At 47.3% G+C, this 20,757-nt stretch overlaps 2 protein-coding genes, 1 long non-coding RNA gene and 1 other non-coding gene across 4 annotated transcripts; 3 read left to right on the forward strand and 1 right to left on the reverse strand.

Annotated features, from left to right (window-relative positions):
* Positions 1-1,889: 1,889 nt before the first annotated feature.
* LOC120676738 (phosphatidylinositol transfer protein 3-like) lies at positions 1,890-4,749 on the forward strand. The gene is made up of 6 exons (XM_039958065.1): positions 1,890-2,143; positions 2,734-3,034; positions 3,359-3,395; positions 3,481-3,586; positions 4,015-4,128; positions 4,230-4,749. Exons 1-6 carry the CDS (start codon positions 2,048-2,050, stop codon positions 4,365-4,367), a joined length of 792 nt encoding a protein of 263 aa, XP_039813999.1. The 5' UTR covers positions 1,890-2,047; the 3' UTR covers positions 4,368-4,749.
* A 6,848-nt stretch (positions 4,750-11,597) lies between these two features.
* LOC120676448 (phosphatidylinositol transfer protein 3-like) lies at positions 11,598-14,903 on the forward strand. Its single transcript, XM_039957707.1, has 6 exons — positions 11,598-11,946; positions 13,470-13,728; positions 13,949-13,985; positions 14,103-14,208; positions 14,299-14,409; positions 14,550-14,903. The coding sequence occupies exons 1-6, from the start codon at positions 11,848-11,850 to the stop codon at positions 14,685-14,687; spliced, it is 750 nt and encodes a 249-aa protein (XP_039813641.1). The 5' UTR covers positions 11,598-11,847; the 3' UTR covers positions 14,688-14,903.
* Positions 14,904-14,985: 82 nt separating this feature from the next.
* TRNAK-UUU lies at positions 14,986-15,057 on the forward strand. Its single transcript has one exon. It is a non-coding gene; the product is annotated as a tRNA-Lys (tRNA).
* Positions 15,058-15,729: 672 nt separating this feature from the next.
* Positions 15,730-17,396, reverse strand: LOC120673691. Its single transcript, XR_005674749.1, has 3 exons — positions 17,351-17,396; positions 16,194-17,261; positions 15,730-16,106 (listed from the first exon to the last, which is right to left on the reverse strand). It is a non-coding gene; the product is annotated as an uncharacterized LOC120673691 (long non-coding RNA).
* Positions 17,397-20,757: the final 3,361 nt, after the last annotated feature.

Raw genomic sequence — 20,757 nt, forward strand, 5'->3', positions numbered from 1 at the left:
CAATTCCTTATGCCTCAGCTGTCGGAAGCATAATGTATGCACAAGTGTGCACTCGCCCTGATTTGGCATTCGTGACCGGGATGCTTGGCAGATTTCAGTCAAATCCAAGACCAGAACACCGGAAATTAGCCAAAAAGACCTTTCGCTATTTGCAAGGCACTAAAGATCTCATGCTCACATATAAGAAGTCTGATAACCTTGAAGTCATAGGTTATTCAGACGCTGATTTTGCGGGATGTGTTGACACTAAGAAATCCACGTCAGGTTATATCTTCACACTCGCAGGAGGAGTTATATCGTGGAAAAGCTCCAAACAAAGTGTTACTGCATCGTCGACAATGCAGGCTGAATATGTGGCATGTTATGAGGCTATCGGGCAGGCAGTATGGCTAAAGAATTTTATCCCGGGACTTAGAGTTGTCGACAGCATTTCAAAGCCACTCACATTATACTGCGATAATCAACCAGTAGTAATCTATTCGAGTAACAATAAGTCAATGAGTGGTGCCAAGCACATTGACATTAAGTACCATGTTGTGAAAGAAAGGATCCAGGATCAGACAATAAGTATTAAGTATATAAACACTAAGTATATGTTGGCGTATCCACTCACAAAGGGCCTACCACCCAGTGTATTCAAAGATCACGTTACCGGTATGGGTCTGGTAGATAAACCCTTGATCCTGGATTAATTGGGACCAATATGACATCATCTCCTCATAATCCTAATGTGGACTTCCTTGGAGATTGTTCAGGAACCATAGTCACTTAGTTCAATAGTACTTAATTGACTATTGTAACTTAGTGTCTTGGTGTACTATCTGTCGAAGAGTGAGTCTGTAAGTTTGTATAAGTCTGATGTAATAAGTTTATGGAGCTCCTAAATTAAAGAAGTTTGTTTCGAAATAAAGTAGTATGTTATAGTCACTGGGTTCAGTGGTGTTTGTTATTAACCATTGTAATCCTTTTGTCTTGATGTACTATTTTGTTAAGAAATAAACTTATAAATTTTAGCCTTATGATCAAGGGGGAGAATGTTGGGATGATGATATGTGAGCTTAAACAGTAAGTTCATTAAATGATCTACAGTAAAACGATAAGATAAACTAATGGAAGAAAATTATGAAACGGGAACTAGCGTTCCCGTCCCGTCCTGATCGGGGACGGGAACCGACCATGGATGTCGGTCCCTCCCGGTGAGCGGCATATAAATAGAAGGGGGAAATCCGTTCAAAACCTGATCCGTGCGTGCTGCCATCACCGGGGTTTTGTGACCGGCAAAACACACACATACACTCACACAGAGGCAAAAACAAGAGACAAGATCTAAGAAGGAGGAAGATGGTAGGCCCTAATAATCAAGGTATATCATCTATGTGGTTCTATTTTGAGCTTAAGACCGTGTTTAGTTGTTTACAAGTAAAAATTTTGCGATGGAATCTTACTAATTTGAAGTACTAAATGAAGTCTATTTATAAAACTTTTTGCATAGATGGGTTGTAAATCACGAGACGAATCTAATTATGCTAATTAATCTATGATTAATCCATAATTAGCGGATGGTACTGTAGCATCAATGTTGCAAATTATGGATTAAGTTGGCTCATTAGATTCGTCTCGCGATTTATAGCACATCCATGCAAAAAATTTTGTAAATAGATTTCATTTAGTACTCCATGCATGTGTGAAAACATTCGATGTGATATTTTTTTTGTGTATACGGAGTTTACGGGTAAAGATCTAAACAGGTCTAAGATCCTATAACTTCTAACAAAGGGCGCAACGAAAAAAATCGGAAAAATGCGCGCAAGATAACAAGCAACGCAGCAGATGCGTACATACCAGCCAAGCTCCAGCGCCCCCCCCCCCCCCCCCCCCCCCCCCCCGCCATCGTCGTCTTCCTCCCTCGTCCACAAGCTGCTCGCTCGATCCCCTTTCTGCCGAGCTAGCTAGCCGCGCGTGGCCTCCCCGCGTCGGCAGCTCGCCATTTCTACCCGCTCGTCGTGCGCTCGCTGCTGGCTGCTGCTGCTAGGTCGAGGAGGGGGACATGGCGAGCGCTGGAGGCGGCGCGGCGGGGGAAGGGGAATGGCTCAAGGTCGCCGAGCTCAGGGCCGCCGTCCAGGCGCAGGACCCCGGCGCCAAGGTCCGTGACGATGAGCCCCTCTATTTCACTGCTCCAGCTTCGTCTTCGATTGATTTGTTTGCTTGCTTGCTTGCTTTTGCTGCGTTCTCGTCCCAGCCTCGTCTCGCTGGTGCGCATCACTCTCGAGTCTCTACTTCCTTAGCCTGCCTGACGCATGTCAATTACATACTGGACACTTTGCTTCCTTCTCTTTTGGTCACTGTTTACTGTTTCGCTTAGAATTTTTTTTAACCCTTGGATTCAGTGATAAGAATCTTTCAGCTTCACATCACGGTTCATATGAAAACTGATGCGTCGATATGGCAAGTAAAGAAAGACCAGAGATCATTTTCAGCGTCTCTGTAGATCTCGTTATATACCAGGAAAAACAGCGTGGGGGATGCTCTGTCGTTTTTGCAACTGTCGCTGTAATACCGACCGGTAGCCACATCTTTGTAGTTTTTACTGCTGGAGTGCTGGTCTGATCACCTAATCAAGATGCAGTTTTTACTTCTAGGCCAGAATTACTGCCCAAACTTCACGAATTACATTCGGAAGAAGCTACTACTAGTGGTAACAATTTTGACTGAAGCGCGAACATATGCATGCAGGAGGTGGACAACCTGACGCTGCGGAGGTTCCTTCGCGCGCGCGACCACAACGTGGACAAGGCCGCCGCCATGCTCCTCAAGTACCTCAAGTGGCGGAGGGAGGTGGCGCCCGAGGGCTTCGTGCCGGAGGAGCGGGTGCGGAGGGAGCTCGCGCAGGACAAGGCCTGCATGGGCGGCGTCGACAGGAGCGGCCGCCCCATCCTCGTCGCCTTCGCGGCCAGGCACTACTCCGCCGACCGCGACCTGGCAGAGTTACGCGTTTCGCAATACAGAGTGTGTTTAGTTGTGAAAAAGTTTAGATGTTAACACTGTAGCACATTTCATTGTTATTTTATAAATAATATTTAATTATAGACTAATTAAGCTTAAAAGATTCAGCTCGTTGTAATCAGTTAGACTGTGTAATTAGTTATTTTTTTCAACTGTATTTAATGCTCCATGTATATGTTCGAAGTTTTGATGTGACGGGTACTCTAGAAAAAAATTTGTGAACTAAACGGGGCCACACATGTTGATCATCTATCTATCTCGTCTGGTTGGGCTTGGCCTTACTAAAACGCAACACCATGATGAGTATTGACAGTTGAATCATCGCACTTGTTCCCCTTCATCTTATATCCTGCAGGTTTTGTTGCCTACTTCTTGGACAAGATCTGTGCCAGGTACGTAACTGCTTGTAGTGCTCTGCTGATTTTGTGCCAAAACGCACTCTATCTTGTTGTAACCCTGGGGCAAATTGAAACGCAGGATCCCCAGAGGTCAGGAGAAATTCCTCGCCATCGTTGATATTAAGGGCTGGGGGTATGCAAACTGCGACGTCCGGGCCTACATCGCTGCGATAGAGATTATGCAGGTCTGTCTTCGTTCCCTGCAATAATTCGGCGATTCTGCGTTCAGTTAATGGAGCGACTAACGAAGGGTGTGTTTAGATGCTTGAAAAGGTAGGAGAAAAAGTCACATCGGACACTGTAGCACACTGTAGCATTTTTCGTTTTTTTGTGGTAAATATTATCCTACCATGACCTAACTAGGCTCAAAAGATTCATCTCGCAACGTACATCAAAACTATACAATTAGTTTTTTTATTTACCTACATTTAGTACTCCATGCATGGGTTATTTGTTATATTTAATATTTCGATATGATGGAAAGTTTGGAAAGTTTGGAGGAGTTTGGGGATCTAAACACACCCGAAGTAAAAGCTTGAATTGCTTGCAGGATCAAACAACAGAAGCAACTGTCTCAAGTCTGATTATTGTTTATTGTTCATTACTCTGTCAGAACTACTACCCGGAGCGGCTCGGCAAGGCGCTGATGATCAACGTGCCCTACATCTTCATGAAGGTGTGGAAGACGATGATCTACCCGTTCATCGACACCAACACCAGAGACAAGGTGCATGCTGCGCTCTGCACCTATCTTGGAAAAATAAAAGAAAAGCATGAAAAGAAAAAAAGAAGAGGTAACTGTAACTCATTTGCGCAATGCGTTTGCAGTTCGTTTTCGTGGACGACAAGAGCCTGCACGAGACGCTGCGCCGGGAGGTCGACGAGACCCAGCTCCCCGAGTTCCTTGGCGGCAAGATGCCTCTGATTCCCCTCAAGGACTATGCCCAGCAGACTGAATCGGCTTAGCCATTACCATTACACATTTACACGTCGGTAATATCCATTAGCGATTTAATTTCGTGCACAAAGTAAGGATGATCATTTGCCTCAAAAGGGAGGAAGATGGAATAATCTAGCTGCTACTAGTCCTGCAACAATGGCGTAATTGTAAAATGCAGCTCTGTCCGCTCGCATACTTCAGCTGCTCCAATTAGCGGGGGACCAGTCAGCAGTTCTTCAGCTGCTCCAATTAGCGGGGGACCAGTCAGCAGTTGTCTGCACCACATGCTGGCCTACATGAAATAAAATTGTGAATGGGAAGGACCGAGGGTCTAAATTTTAGATCATGTTATATTAAAGAGAATCTTGATATTTAGAAGTATTAAATAAAATCTAATTATAAAACTAATTGCAGAATCTCAGACTAAACTGGGAGACGAATTTAATGAGGTATATAAATTTATGATTAGCGAGTGGTTAGTAGCATCATTGTAACAAATTATGGATTAATTAGGCTCATTAGATTTGTCTCGCAAATTATCACCCATTTGTGCAAAAAAATATTTAATATAAACAAATTTTATTTGATACTCGTTAGATTTCTTTTGATGTGAAAGGTGCTAAAAATTTCCTATTTAAAAAGTTTATGCGATTCTGCAATTAAATAAAATTAAGAATGCACGAATAGGAAAAGTGGTAAATTTGTGTTAAAAATTTGTTTTGAATGCCAAATGACGTATTTATTATTCTTCAACAAGATCTCAAAAAGAACCCAATTCAAATCTATGCTTAAACATCAAATCACGTGAAATGATTGTCTTTGTAAATGGAAGTAGTCTTGTTTGGGGGACTTTTAAAATTTATTTTGACTTAATACTAAATTTGTGACCAACATGAAAATTATTGTCTAACCACTTTTGGAGTAGATTCACTGTAGAAGAGAGATATTTTCTTGCTAGCACTATTTACGAGCCCACCAATCACCCTCTTCTTTGCTAACTCCCACATACCTTCTCATGTGCTCGCACAGAGTGCGGTATGGCCTTAGGGCATCCACAATGGGGTGAAAAAGTAGTCCTTAGGCAATAAATGCACTCTTATAGCACATCCATATATATTGTAAAGTCAGTCTTTATAGCATTAACTTCAAAAGTCACCCATAGCCATATGGTCTGGCCACAAGCAATTAAAAAACAAATTTTTGCTACAACTCTCGCACAGCAAAGGTCACGAAGAGGGTCACTTGTGGGGCTTCTTATTTCCTATCCTGTCTGTATACATTGTGGAGTTTACTATAGCTATAATGACTACTGATGGGTCCTATCCATATGGACTGGGTGATCCTTTAATATATTTTTTGAACAGGGGTGATCCTTTAATATTGGTCATGCATCTTTTGGCTCCCGGCAGTCGGGCCTCTACCTCGCCGCCACCATCCAAGTCGTGCCATGCGGCCATGCCCTCTGCCGCACCCTTACTGTCTGTTTGGTTGGAGTGCCGGGACCAACCCGGACGGGTTCGACCCGTTTTATTGTTGTTTGGATAGGAGTTGGATAGGGGATGGAACCAACCTCAAAAAAAAATGCCTCCAAGATGCGGGTTGCACTCGACCGTCGAAATCCGTCGGACGGAGCCGCTCCGCTCGGGTTGGAACCTTATCCCTCACGATACTCTCTCTCTCTCACCCTCCACTCGCATCTCACCCAGAGCCGCCGCCAGGGTCGAAGGCCACGACCGCCCGCCCGGCCGCCGGCCACCACCGCCCGCCCGCCCGCCCGCCCGCCCGCCGGCAAGGCCTGCCGGCGCCGCCAGCCGGGCCTGCACGCCGCCGACCCTGCCCGCTGTCTCCTTTCCCGGCCGCCCCGCCGGCGCGCCGGACCCGCCTGGAAGCCGCTCTCCTGGCCGGCGGCCGCGCCCGCCCGCCCGCCGGTCCCCTGCCCAGAAGCTCCGCCCGCCGGTGTCCCAACCCCCGCGGAGGTAGGGGCTGCGGCGGAGGGAGCAAAGGCAAGCTCGTAAGATTTTGTCTGCCTTCCGGTTTGAGATTTACTGGATCTTGAATTCAGTCATTTTCATTCAGTTTCGTCAGTCACAAGACGACAGATACATGCTCGAGAGCACAGGCTTCAACTTCAACCCTTGGATCTTCATTAGAAGGTTGTGGCTACTCTGTTTTATTCACTTCCAACTTGTAGTTTCAGATGCTAAACAATATTTATTAGCTTTGCCGTCGTTGAACTAAGCAATATCTACATGCTACTGTATGTAATGTGCCTATGGATATGACCTAAGACTTCTATTTCTAATGTGGGCAAGACTTTTATGTGGCTTTTAAATTATTGTGTGTGCTGTTCCTTGATGCATGGTGCAAGCATATGAAATATTATTATGTGTTGATGAAGTGGCTGTTAAATTATTATGTGACTGTTAAATTGCTGATGAAATTGAGGGGGGTAACCTCACCAACGGACTGCAAAGGTGATAACATTCAGGTTTCATTCCAATCCATTCATCCAAATAAGTGACGGGTTGGCTCCAACCCTTTGCAGTCCTCGAACCAAACAAGAAACTGGAACGAACCCGACCCAGCAACCAAACAAAACAAAGGTTGGAGCCATCCCCAAAATGAGAGTTGGAGCCAACCCAACCCAACCCACACAACCCCAAACCAAACACACGGTTAGAGCAAGAATAATAGAAGTCGACTGCCGGCTGGGAGCGCGTCGCATGTGGCGGACCCCACAGACCATCATTGCGCTGCAGTGAGACAACACACCCATTTCGCCGGCTCGGAGCGAGCGAGTTACCAGGCGCCCACTCCACCTTTCTCACTCCTCCACGTTGGATCCCAGCCCGTTCTGAGCCGATTTCGCCGGCTCGGAGCGAGCGAGTTACCAGGCGCCCACTCCACCTTTTTCACTCCTCCACGTTGGATCCCAGCCCGTTCTGAGCCGATCATTATACTTGCTCTTAGAGCAAGTTTTATAATGTCGCCTGCTTGCCAATGTATCGAGTGCCAGCTCATCCGAGCTCCCGAGCTGGTGGGTGGCGGGCCCCTCGATTCTTTAACGCGCTGCACTGTTTTGCTAGGACGTGGAGCAATAGGAGTAGATATGTGGAGAAGCGCAGAGCATTTCGCCCACCGTTAGTCGGCGTCTGGAACTCGCCGGCTTTCTTCTCTCTTATTTCCTCTCTCTCCCACATTGGATTGAACGCGTTCCCCACCGGCTATTGCTCTTAGGACACCTGCATCGAGCCGTTATCAGCTCTCTATAGCAGAGCCATGTCATCATTTGAGAATAAAAAACTGAGAAGAAAGAGAAATCGTCGCTAGACGTAGCGGCTCTCGAGCGCACGCCATTCCACGTGAGCGGACCCCACCACTCCGGTTTCACTCGCTGAGCAGGATAAAGGGGATTGAAGGAGGATCAAGCAGAGGCATTCAGGCTGAGCGCACGCTGCGGGCGATGCGACCGGAGCAGCTTGTTTGGCGCTGCGGGGGATGCGGCGGGGTGGAGCTTGGCCTGCTGCCGCCGGGCGGCGAGGCCGGAGACGAGCGCCGTGGCGAGACATTGGTGAAGCATGGCCGCCGCCGTAAAGCAGGACGCGCCCTTGACGCGCGGAGATGGACGCGGCGCGGCCGCTAGCACTCGACCACGCCGCCTCGACACGCGGAGATGGACGCGGCGCGGCCGCTAGCACTCGCCGCTGCTGGGGCGCGCGGGGGATGGGCGTGGCTAGCTGCCGGTGTATGCATCGCCGGCTAGCTACTCTTGAGCTGCGAGAGGATAAGAGATCGGGGATAGTGGCTGAGAAGAAATGAGAGTCTGCGTGCGAGAGAAATCTGTAAACCAAAAATTGTGATGTGTGGGGTCCTCAATTTTTTTTGAAGTACGTGTTCGGAGATGTTCCGTTGGATGAATCATATATATATATATATATATATATATATATATATATATATATATATATATATATATATATATATATATATATATATATATATGCTGTATTTAGATGGAGGGAAAAGAGATGTGAAAAGTCACATCGGAAATTGTAGTATACTGTAGCACTTTTCGTTTGTTTGTGGTAATTATTGTCCTACTATGACCTAACTAGGCTCAAAAGATTCGTCTCGTCGTGTACATCAAAACTATGCAATTAGTTTTTTTATTTACTTATATTTAATGCTCCATGCATACGTCATTTGATATATTTAATGTTTCGATGTGATGTCAATGTGATGGAAAGTTTGGAATTAGGGAAAGAGTTTTTTGAAAACTAAACACAACCATAGTGTTCTCTATAGCTGATGTGAATAATATTATAGAGAGTTGCTCTCTACAATTATTGCGGATTCCCTTATCCTTTGTCGACGCCCTTCCCGCTCCTGTCCCCCTCTCTCTCTGTCTTCCTTCTTCCTCGTGAATGGGATGGCACCTGCCTATGGCAACATGATAATAAAACTGTGAATGGGATGGCACCTGCCTACGGCAACATAATAAAGGCTTGACTGAGACCACTAGTCCTTGTAGTATCAGTTGTCTCATTTTTTAGTAAAGCAAAGTGTCTCTTTCCATAAAAAAACATGGCCCTTTCCATAAAAAAAAAACAAAATGGCTCATCCACCCATCCATCCACTAAAGTACCGATCAGAATTATGCTAGGGCCACCCAAAGAAACGACCTGATGAGACAACTAGAATTTGTATACCCAGCAATACGTATCCAGAAAACCAACTATATTGAAATCAACAGCTAGCAAACATCCAACAAAATGCTAGCAAACATCCAACAAAAAATCAGATAGCTACAAATCGGAGGCTTCAACGCGTGCTCCCCCGCCTCCGTCCCACGCGCGGCCAGCGCGCCCAAGGTTCGAATCCTTCTACGGTCATCTTTTCCTTCTTTTTCCCCTCTGTTGTTTTCCCCTCTCTCACCAGCACTGGCCGCCGCCGCCCCCTCCTCCGGCGTCCGTGCCTCCTCCGGCACCGCCCCCTCATCCAGTGCATGTGCCTCCTCCGGTGCTCACGCCTGCACCTCCTCCGGCGCACTTTGGCGCCTGCGCGCCTTCATCGCGGCTGCACCTCGGTCGTGCTGGCCATCTGCGCCCACACCCAGCGGAGGCACCGCGCGAGCAGAGAGAGAGAGGCCGCTGGAGGTGTTGGCCCGTGGCGGAGGCGGAGGCCCGAGCTCCATGCCGTTGGGGAAGGAGCAATGCCGGCGTGCTCGAGGAGGGAGGAGGGAGGGAGGGAGGCGGTCTACGCGGCCGAGGAGGAAGGGAGGGGCACGCGGCCGCCGGCGTAGGGAGCGCCGCCCCTGCGGATGGCTCGGGCGGAGGAGCAGCGGACGGCGGAAGGAGCAGGAGCGATGCAGGTGGAGTAGAGGAGGGGGCAGCGTGGGTGGGAAATGGGAGAAAGAGGAGGGAGGGAGGAGAGAGAGTAGCCGGGGGTGAGACCATGAGAGGCAACAAAAGAAAAAAAATCTGACGTGTGGACCTCACATGCTGGTAATTGGTATTAAGAATGGGATTTAGAATATGATGGTGCGGCAAAAATTGGTATGGATGATAGAACGGCACTTGCTATTGTGTTAAAATTTTAAGTTTAATTTTGCTCTATGGATCTGGTTCTGTAATCAACATAATATCTCTATTTTATGTAATACTATATATTGTTTTTTTTCTTTTGAAATTTAAGCGTAGTATTAGCACAAGCGTACTTACTAGTCAGCTAAAGTGCCTGCTTTTCTTCTTCAGTCCGGAAGAAGCGGCAGCTGAGGCAGACACGGACACAGACTCGCTTGTGAAACTCTAAACTCGGCAGAATCACCGTTTCCTGATGTAGGACTAGGGACTCCATCGCCTAGAGGGTCTCTACTCTCTAATGCATGGTAGAGTCAACCACTAACAAACAATATGCGTGCCATTTAAAGTTAGTATAATAGACGCATGCATATGAGAAATCATATCTTGAAAAAAATACATTTTCATATGAGCTTATATAGGGATAAAAAATTATGTAAAAATTTAGAGCTAGATGATGTGACTACGACTTTGTGGGCCTTATCTTATTGCTGAAATAATTGGTATAATATTTGGATATGCAAACATAGATATAAAATGTTGGTACATACCAAGATTGTTAGAAAATCAGCCTTCCCAGCGATGAGCCGCCTGCGATGATTGAATCTACCGAGACAAACTTGCAAAATCAGAGACAACACCGGAGACACGATCTTTGTTGACGAGGTTCAACCAAAGCCACATCCCCAAAGCATGACTACAGACGCTCCTCCCTAATACCGCAACACCAGCCGCTTTAGGGTCCGGGCATCATGCAGCCTCCCTCCTACAAGCCTGTCATTATGTCGTCATGGTTACAACAGCAGCCCTCCTCTCATTTTTATGAGGAAGTCCGGTTACAGAGTTTGACACGAATTCTACCATATACTGCTAAACACAATCTAGGTCCTATTGTAACTAGACTCGTACAAATATTCAACACATATTCAACAAAGACGGCTCATATAAAAAAGTTATATAAGTCATTGAAGAGTTGCTACACAAAAAGTCATAGCCTAGCTATCTCCTCTGTACCTTCATGTCAAAAAAAAGAGAAGCAAATACGGTGTACGTCCTCCTCTGCTTATTTTGTGTTTGAAAAGGTCAAATTTGGTAAGTTTTGGGCAACAAATCGGTGGCGCACACCTGTAACGATCAAGAACCGGCGACCCATCATCACATCCGGCTAACACGTGCGCGGACTTTCTCGGGCCAACTCGCATGTGTGGTGAACTGAAGTCGAACGAGCATCCCGTCCACGGACGGAACGGTCAAGCAAGTGCAAGTCGCCCGGGCAAAAACACATGGGCGGACGCGGACTTTAATTTCTCGGCCCCGCTGCCAACGACGGCTTGCACTGTGTGAATTGTTGGTTGTTAATGGTTACGGTCTCTCGCAAGGCATCCAGAAAAGTCGAAGAGAAAACAAAGTCCAGCGCCCGCCATGTGACCCGCGCCTCGCTCACTTATTACAACCAAGATAATAAGACAGAGACAAAGGTTTTAAATCTCCGGGCAAGAGTATATAGCGGATGACCTCTAAAACAGTTATAGCGGAGGCTAAACGAGAATATAGCGGGCTATAGCAGGATATTTGTTATAGCTTGATGAGCCAAAAACAGCTATAGCCGGCTATAGCGACGGCTATAGCCGGAGATTTAAAACTAGTCAGCAGCAGCTCGATCTGTGCTGCATACTACGTAGTAGATACTCTATAACTAACTATTAGGGCTCGCAGTTGTTGCCGCCTGCTCGTTGAGCTTGAGCCATCAGGGGGCAGGGCAGCAGGCGACCCCTCCTCCTCTGCAGTCTGCACTGCACCAGAGTCAAGTCAAACAGGCTCCCCATCGTCCGAGCACCGGCCCAGTTTCTTGGTAACCTCCTCCTGCTGCTCCTCATCTCGATCGTCACCGCTGCTAGAGCGAGGAGGCGGTGGCGGAGGGGTGATCATGGCGAGCGCCGCTGGAGGCGGAGCAGCAGGGGAAGGCGAGTGGCTCATGGTCGCCCAGCTCAGGGCCACGGTCCAGGCGCAGGACCCCCGCGCCAAGGTCAGTGATCTCATCTCAGCTCTCTCCGCTCTCCGGTTGCCTGAGATGCATCGATTCCCCTTGCCTGCGCGCATGCCCGCCTGTCTGTCTGTCCCCTCGTGATTCGTCTGCTGTGTAGCCTGGGGAGACTCGGCTGACTGTTCGAGGACGATACAATACAGAGTTTGTTGTAGGCTCATTTTGGACTTGTTTGATCAGTACAGAGTAGACTGTTTCTTAATTGACATCAAAAGAACCGATCCATCGTTATACTTTTATAGGTTCTCGTTAAAATACAAGGAAAAAGTACCCCGTTATCGCTTTCTATATAAAGTAAAATTTTCTCTTTTAAAAAAATACAAGGCCAAAAGCAAAACTTTCAGTATACACTATATACTGATGAGAACGGCAGTTGCAAGCGAATGGATCATTCAATGGCTTCTGCAACTGTAGAATTGCTACTACGGCCTTGTTTAGATCAAAACTTCAAAGTTTCAATTTTTTTGTAAATCGTCCGCATGGTGTAATAAATGTAGTCGAAGAAAAACTCGCATTACACAAATGGACTGTAAATCGCGAGACGAATCTAATGAATCTAATTAGATCGTGATTAGACGCTAAATTGCTATAGTAAAGCTACAGTAAATATATGTTATTGACTGATTAATTAGGTTCATTAGATTCGTCTCGTAATTTACAGACGAGTTCTGTAATTAGTTTATGTTTAATAATTCAAATATGAAAAGATTCCCTTTCAAAATTCTAAAACAGGGGACTAAACACACCCTACAGCTGGTATCGTATCTTTGTAGTTGCCCAATGAGATCACGACATGGATAAGCTTATCAGCTTGTAGTAGGATTCATCAGCATCCGGGGATGATGGAACAAACACAAGTACTCAACAGGGTGTGGCACCTCGCATCCGGGGATGTCAAATACTCCATGCGTGGAGCATGGCGCTTATATTATTCCAAGTACAGAAGAATGCAATTTGTAATACACTAACTTTAAAGTCAAGAGGCATCGCTTTCGAGAAAAAAAAAAGATCAGACACACAGGCATGCCAGTCATTCTGCCCCCCATTCAGTCATTCTCTATACTAGGTCTTGTTTAGTTGCAGGGTGTAAAAATTTTTAAATGAAATCTTTCTACATTTGAAGTACTAAAAATAGACTAATCACAAAATTAATTACAGAACTCGTCTGTAAATCGCGAGACGAATCTAATGAGTCTAATTAATTCGTCATTAGAGGTTGTTACTGTAGTAATTTAACGTCTAATTACGGCCTAATTAGGTTCATTAGATTCGTCTCGCGATTTATAGGCACACTGTGCAATGTGTTTTTTATTTCGTCTAGATTTAAGTCTCCATGCAGGTGCCGGAAAAAAATTTAGAATTTTGAATTATGCAACTAAACAAGGGCTAGCAGTTAATTTGCCTCTAAAATCCACGCCACTGAAATTCCAAAAGTTTTTGCAACTAAACAAGGGCTAACTGAAGTTCGTCTGCCATTCCACGCCACTGACGCACACATCACCCAGGAGGTGGACAACCTGACGCTGCGGAGGTTCCTACGCGCGCGCGACCACAACGTCGACAAGGCCGCCGCCATGTTCCTCAAGTTCCTCCAGTGGCGGAGGGAGGCGGTGCCCGACGGCTTCGTGCCGGAGGAGCAGGTCCGGAGGGAGCTCCCGCAGGACAAGGTCTGCATGGGCGGCGTCGACAGGACCGGACGCCCCATCCTCGTTGCCTTCCCGGCCAGGCACTACTCCGCCGACCGCGACCTGCCAGAGTTCAAGCGTATGTATACATGCACTTGATGACGCATGCTGTTCCTTGCCAACATTTATGATAGCAGCAAGGCGTTGATCATGTTCTTTTTTTTTTGAACGAGAAACATCTCTGCTTATATTGAAAGCAATAACGTCTGATACAACCAACTGGGGACACCAGTTAACGTTGATCATGTTCTCACTGATCATGAGTACGTAGTTTCTGAGTTGCAGTTGCTCTTCTGCAGGTTTTGTTGTCTACTTCTTCGACACGATCTGTGCCAGGTAAGTACTAGGTAACCATTGATGAAGGCCAGCAATTTCTGAACCTCTGATTGTGCCATGGCTTGCAAATTAAAAAGATGGTGTAGTGAGTAATTCACGGAGCAATGCACAATGCAGAATCCCAAGAGGCCAGGAGAAATTCCTTCTCCTCGTTGACTTTAAGGGCTGGGGGTACTCAAACTGCGACATCCGGGCCTACATGGCAGCTATAGAGATCATGCAGGTCTGTTATTTCTGCCTTGGTTCAGTTAGACTTAGACCACACAAAAGTTTCATTGCACACAAACTGAGCAACCGGAGCAAATGGCATCAGAACTACTACCCGGAGAGACTCGGCAAGGCGCTGATGATCAATGTGCCCTACCTCTTCATGAAGGCGTGGAAGATGATCTACCCGTTTATCGACAACAACACCAGGACCAAGGTGATCGATAGATCTCTCTGAATCCTATTCCAGCTATATACGACACCAATTGCCACTTGCTGCCTCGAGAAACTGCTATTGCGGATTGACCATATATATCCTCCTCTTCTCCTGACTGCTTTTCCGCAATGCATTTGCAGTTCGTTTTCGTGAACAACAAGAGCCTGCACGAGACGCTGCGCCGGGAGATCGACGAGACCCAGCTCCCGGAGTTCCTTGGAGGGAAGACGCCCCTCATCTCCCTCAGGGACTGTGCCCAGCAGCCTGAATCCGGTTGACCATACACATTGTCATTCTCATGTTTTTAGAGGATATGAGCACATGGTTGTCCATGGTGTTGTATGTATGCTCCCGAAATAATGGTGTAACTGTAAGATGCAGCTGTGTCTGCTTGCATGGGGCGGGGTCTATTCACTAGTTCGACTGAAACCAATTAATCAAGCTCTGGCTGTATGCATACGAAAACTATGAACAGGAAGGCACCTTCGAAGCCACGACAATCCCTTGCTACTGCAATGCTTCAGTTCTTTTCACTAAATGAGTCTAATAAGACTTTTAATATTTTAGAACGTCCAAGCCGTCCTAGCTCAGTGGTAGAGCGCGTGGCTTTTAACCACGTGGTCGTGGGTTCGATCCCCACGGACGGCGGTCTTTTTTCCTTGCCTGCACTTCTCTCTGTTTTTTTCAATTTTCAAGCGAACTTAGAGCATCTCCACCAGTCTTCCAATAATCTTTTCCAAATAACTGGTATTGGGAGATATCTCAATAGCAATTTTAGGATTATTGAGGGAGTTGTTTTGCAGTCTCCCAATAACTTTCTCCCAATCCAACTACTTTATTGGGAGAGTCACAACTTTCTCTTTATTTAGGGAGAGATGAGGTGAACTATTGGAATGTCCCAATAACTATTGGGGAAAGGGAAAAAATTTGGAAGACTGCTGAAACACTAATTTCTTATCTACTCTCCTAATACGGTAGTTGGATTGAGGATTGGAAGACTGTTGGAGATGCTCTTACTTGCTGCTCAACATCTACTAGCACCTCTTGTGTATAGCAATCTTATGTCTTTTCGGTTCACTAGAACATTCGGCGCGCGATGCGCGCCCTACCGTTATGAATAATAAACTATAAGTATCTATAATGCAATAAAAAAGTGATAATTAAACTATATGCATAGTATAAGATGAATTCAACCAAACTACCACATCTGGTAGCAAGCAAATCATCAACATGTTAATATATATCTATCTGACATTTGAATCATAAATATAAAAGCACATCCGAGCATCATACTATCATAGCCATCAGGTGACTGTCCAAAATCTGAATAATGAATATTACAACACATCCGAGCACCAGGCTATCATATCCATTAGGTGTCTGTCCAACATGTCAATCATTAACATCACAGTATATCCGATAAACATGGTTACATCCGAGCACCAAATTATCCTATCATTAGTGCCTGTCCGGCATTTGGAGCATCGATATTAGAGCACGTCTGAGCACCTTAAATCTACATGCACCAACAAGTATGCATAGCTACCAAACAACTTAGCTGGTAACTTTTAATATAATACAAACTGAAACAAAAAGCTAATCATCATCTACACAGTTTGCAAGCGGAGGTCGATGCAGACTCCAAATCCCATGCATCGGACTCCTCTTGTCGGAGACGAAGGGCACACAAAAGCTGGCTAGGAAAGCAGGGAAACAGTATTTTAAGAAACCATCACAAATTATCATTAGAATATAAGGTTAAACTAAATATGTATGCAGCATACCTATATGTCGTCCTTTGGTGTCCTCCATGGAGTGACAGGAGCCGATGCCGAGATTTGCTGGCGGCTGACAACAAGGCCTACCTGAGGCTTATAGCGAGGCTGACCTATATTTCTCATTATGAAAGATTTGGAGATTTGTCGACAGTCCTCTGAATCAGTAATTTTTATTTTTATTTTTGCTATCTGAATCAGTACAGGATCTGGTCTTCAAGAAGCATATTCAAAGTTAACTAAGGCAAAGTATAAGAACTTTCATGGTCTCATTACGAAAGCTGAGAATAAACGAAAGGTGCAGAAAATTAATATTTGAAATCACAAATCATTTCTTTTCTCAACATGTGCATTTAAACCACTTTTTCATATCTAAATCTACCAAAGACAACCAAGTCCAGGTACATTCCCAAAAAAACAGAAACCTAAAGCTATCATCTTTGGTGACCTTGACTCATTAATATTTTGTATCTGCAATCTCACTAATACCATCCAAGGAAGATGCATTGCTTGAATAGGAAGTCTTCTTTCCACTTCTCAGCTAAGCCTACAAACCTAGAGAAAGAAAGCTAACCTCAACGGCACAAGTCAAAACACAAGCAAGTTAAGGAAGATGGCATAAACTCACCTGAAAAGGCCTAAATCCTGCTACTCCTGATCACAAACCCTCCCTGCATCCACAAGGAAATAGGAAGTCTGAATCAACTGAATCAACAACACATGTTTCTAGGACCGAAGCAAGAATAGCTCTAATCACAAAAAGAGTTTCGAAGCAAGCGAACTTCTGAGGTTCTGGCCAGTAGCATTATGCTGGGCATCTCGAACTCACATCAGGCCAATACATATTCATTTAGATGATAATATCTGTCATCAATTTCTCAAGTACAAGGTCAATCATTCAGGTCACAATCTCATGAACAACTAATTAATTTATCAAATGATAACTGAACCAAGTCCCTGCATGCAATGAAGGGAAGAGACGGGAGAAGATGGACCTTGGGTTGTTAGCAGTGGAGTGCAGAGGACGGGGGAGACGATAGGATGAATCCCCAAGCAGTTCCTAGGCAAGCAATGGACCTTAAATTTTGAAGGAAACTGATAAGCCACATAGCAACTGAATGATCAGAGTAAAGTAACACAGCAAGAAAGGAGTACTCATGGCTCACCTTGCACTATATAACATTTTGCTCTACGGTCAGCAGGTAATCAGCGGGCGGCGGCGGCGGAGAGCAGGAGGAGCGCCGCGTGGGGAGGGAGAAGGGGAGGCGAGGCGGCGGCGGGGAGAGGAGAGGGAGGGAGAGGGCGCCGTGAGACGGGGAGGAGGGAGAGAGGGTTAGGGTTCGGGTCGTTGGGGGTAAATGAAAATTGCCTTGCGGGGTTCTTTTGTAAATGTGACAGTATTGTCGATTTTTTCTTCTTCATGTCGAGATAAATATTAGTATAAGGTTGTTTGTGCAAATTATACAAACGTGGCCACTGTGCAGTCTGGACAAGTTGGGTTTAGCTGTGATTTTTAGAAAAGCAGAGGGCGTTTTTGAAAAAATTCCAAATTCCTGGCTGAGCGACACGCGTCCCAGTTTTTGCGTGAAGTGCGGAGGGGAGATCAAAAAGCAGTAGGTTTTAATCATTCTGATTCTGATGTCTAATGTTGTCATAACTAACTTTCCGTAAATATATGGAAAAGTTAGACTAATAGTATGAGCTTATGACACATAACAAAATAAGTTTGACGAGAGACATGTTACACAAACTCCGTTACCCACAAAAAAAAACGTAATTGAACGTTGCCACCTATGGAAAAGTGAAGTTTATCATTGTAATGTAAAGAAAAAAAAGGCATCCAACCCCCTGTTCCGGTTAATGACCTGAGTCGCAAGGAAGTAAGGAATAGGTTATCAAGGCCCCATTGTGAAAGCAAGCCAAGATATTATAGATGAAAGAAAAGATGGAAAATAATTATATTCAAGAAAAACTATGGCCTCACACTAGCTTCATGGTAAACATTAAAAATGCCAAATAACCGTGATGTTTCATTCCATATTCCCATTTGCATCCTGTTACTTTCACTAGCAAGACCAAGATCAAATGGCCCGTTTGATTGGCATGCTGAGATCGGAAACGTTTGCTACACATTCTTACCAAACTTAACCAAGGTTAGTTCATCAAATCGGTTGCCGTGTTTTGACTACTGTAAGAGAATCTTGCTGCATATTTCTTAGTCTTTGACATGTGGGACCGAGCTGCAAGGGAAGGAATCTTGATACACTTTATGGCTAAAACCAAACAACTACTCATATGACCAAACTCGTATAACCTTAGGTGTGGACAAATATAACAAGGTTTTATTTCAAACCATACATGCAAATGCTTGATGTATCACACCTGTGTTGAGATACCCTCCGTGATTTTTTTTTTGCATGAGTAAAATGCACCGGAGGCCCCTTAACTTGTCCGGTGGTGTCATTCAGGTCCACCAACTTTAAATTTGCAGGTTTGGGTCCTTAATCTTTGTAAGTCGTTCACCGCAGGTCCATACCCCTTCGTTTTATATTTTCTTTTGCATTTAGCCCCCTAGAATTTCTCCCTCCCTCTCACTTATGCCCTTCTTCCTCATATACCTCTCCACCAGCCGCCGCCGCCTTCCCCACGCCCGGCCGTCAGCCACGGCCTCCTCTCCGGCGCCTTCACCACGCCCGCCGGCCGCCGCCGCGGCCTTCTCAGCGCGCCTAACGCAGCCACGGCCGCGGACTCCTCCTGGCCCGCGCCCGGCTTCTCCTCCCGGCACCACCACGGACTTCTCCTCTGCGCCCGCCGCCCGCCGCCGCCTCCCCCGCGCCCGGCCGCCGGCCGCGGCCTCCTCTCCAGCACCCTCCCTGCGCCCACGCGCGCCGCGGCCTTCTCCTCCCTGCGCCCGCGGCTGGGCCCGCCGCGCACTCCTCCTCCGCACCCGCCGCGGCCTCCTCCCTGCGCCCGCCTCAGCGGCCCCGGCGCGGGCGTCGAAGAAGAACAAGCCCAAGAAGATCCCGCAGCGCGGCCTCGGCGTCGCGCAGCTCGAGAAGCTACGGATCGAGGAGCAGAAGAAGATGGAGGGAGCCGCCGTGCCGGGGCCCGTGCACGGGCCGCACCCGCACGCCATCGGCGGCGGCGGCCTCGGCCACCTCCTCTCGATGCACCGTCCGGCACCGCTGCCGCCGCTGCCGCTCTCGCTGAGCGCCCTGCCGAGGCCGGCCGCGGACGGCGGCGTGCACTGCAGCTTCCCGCCGGTGCTCTGGGACCCGGCGGACCCGATGCGACACCCGTACAAGAGAAGCATGTGCCCGCAACCTCCACTTCCAACGGCCTCCCTGCGCCCACGCGCGCCGCGGCCTTCTCCTCCCTGCGCCCGTGGCTGGGCCCGCCGCGCACTCCTCCTCCGCACCCGCCGCGGCCTCCTCCCGGCGCGCGGCGCTGCCGCGGCCTCCTCCCTGCGCCACCGGGATCCGGCGGCGGAGGAGTGGATTCGGCGGCGGAGCTCCTGCGAGGTGGCGGCGCACGCCCGCCGCGGACGAGGTAGGTACGCAGCGGTGGCGGCGGCGGCGAGGAGGGATGAAGGCGCCGGCGGCCGGCGAGCGCAGAGGAGAAGCCCGTGGTGGCGTCGGGAGGAGAAGCCTGGCGCGGGCCAGGAGGAGACCGTGGCTGGCGGCCGGGCGTGGGGAAGGCGGCGGCGGCCGGTGGATAGGTAGATGAGGAAGAAGGGCATAAGTGAGAGGGAGGGAGAAATTCTAGGGGGCTAAATGCAAAAGAAAATATAAAACGAAGGGGTATGGACCTGCGGTGAACGACTTACAAAGATTAAGGACCCAAACCTGCAATTTTAAAGTTGGTGGACCTGAATGACACCACCGGACAAGTTAAGGGGCCTCCGGTGCATTTTACTCTTTTTGCATCAACCCACTCCTAACATGATGACTTTGGTGCAAGAACCACCTACTGTGTACCCACTCAGGGCGAGGGCAATGGGCAATGTTAGAGGACCACACGGTCAATAAGGTGGAGGCCGCAATCACCGTGTTCGGCTGGCCTGCTTGCGGCTGCTCTCGGCTGCTCCTGGGCTGAATCCCAATCCAGTTGTTTGGCAGGCCCACTCCAACCATTCGGATGGAGGTTTCTAAGCTGCCGGACCAACGGCTCATTGCCGGCCCTCCGCATCAGCCGAAACGGCTCATTTCCAGACTTTCAGTCGCTCTCTGTCTCTCGCCCGTCGCCTAGGATTCCATCCATCGGCTGCTGGACGGCTGCAAAAAGCAGCCGGCTGCTGCACAGCTGCAGCCGCAAGCAGCCCAAAGTGGGTCAGCCGAACACAGTGAATAGGTGCCAATAGTCTAAAAGTAATCTCACACTACACAAAAAGACTCGGTAGACAATAAAACTAGGTCCCACATGTAAAAATGATATCGCGTCTCATTGACCTCCTCTACAGTCTGTGCTCAACCGTTGCCAACTTTAACAATAAATATTATAAAGACTAACTGTGCAATGTATCTAGGCACTCCTTAAGGGTCTATGCCCCTTTATTGCATAATGACAACTTTTC

This window comes from Panicum virgatum, chromosome 5N, assembly GCF_016808335.1.
Source record: "Panicum virgatum strain AP13 chromosome 5N, P.virgatum_v5, whole genome shotgun sequence".
NCBI classification, from domain to species: Eukaryota; Viridiplantae; Streptophyta; class Magnoliopsida; order Poales; family Poaceae; genus Panicum; species Panicum virgatum.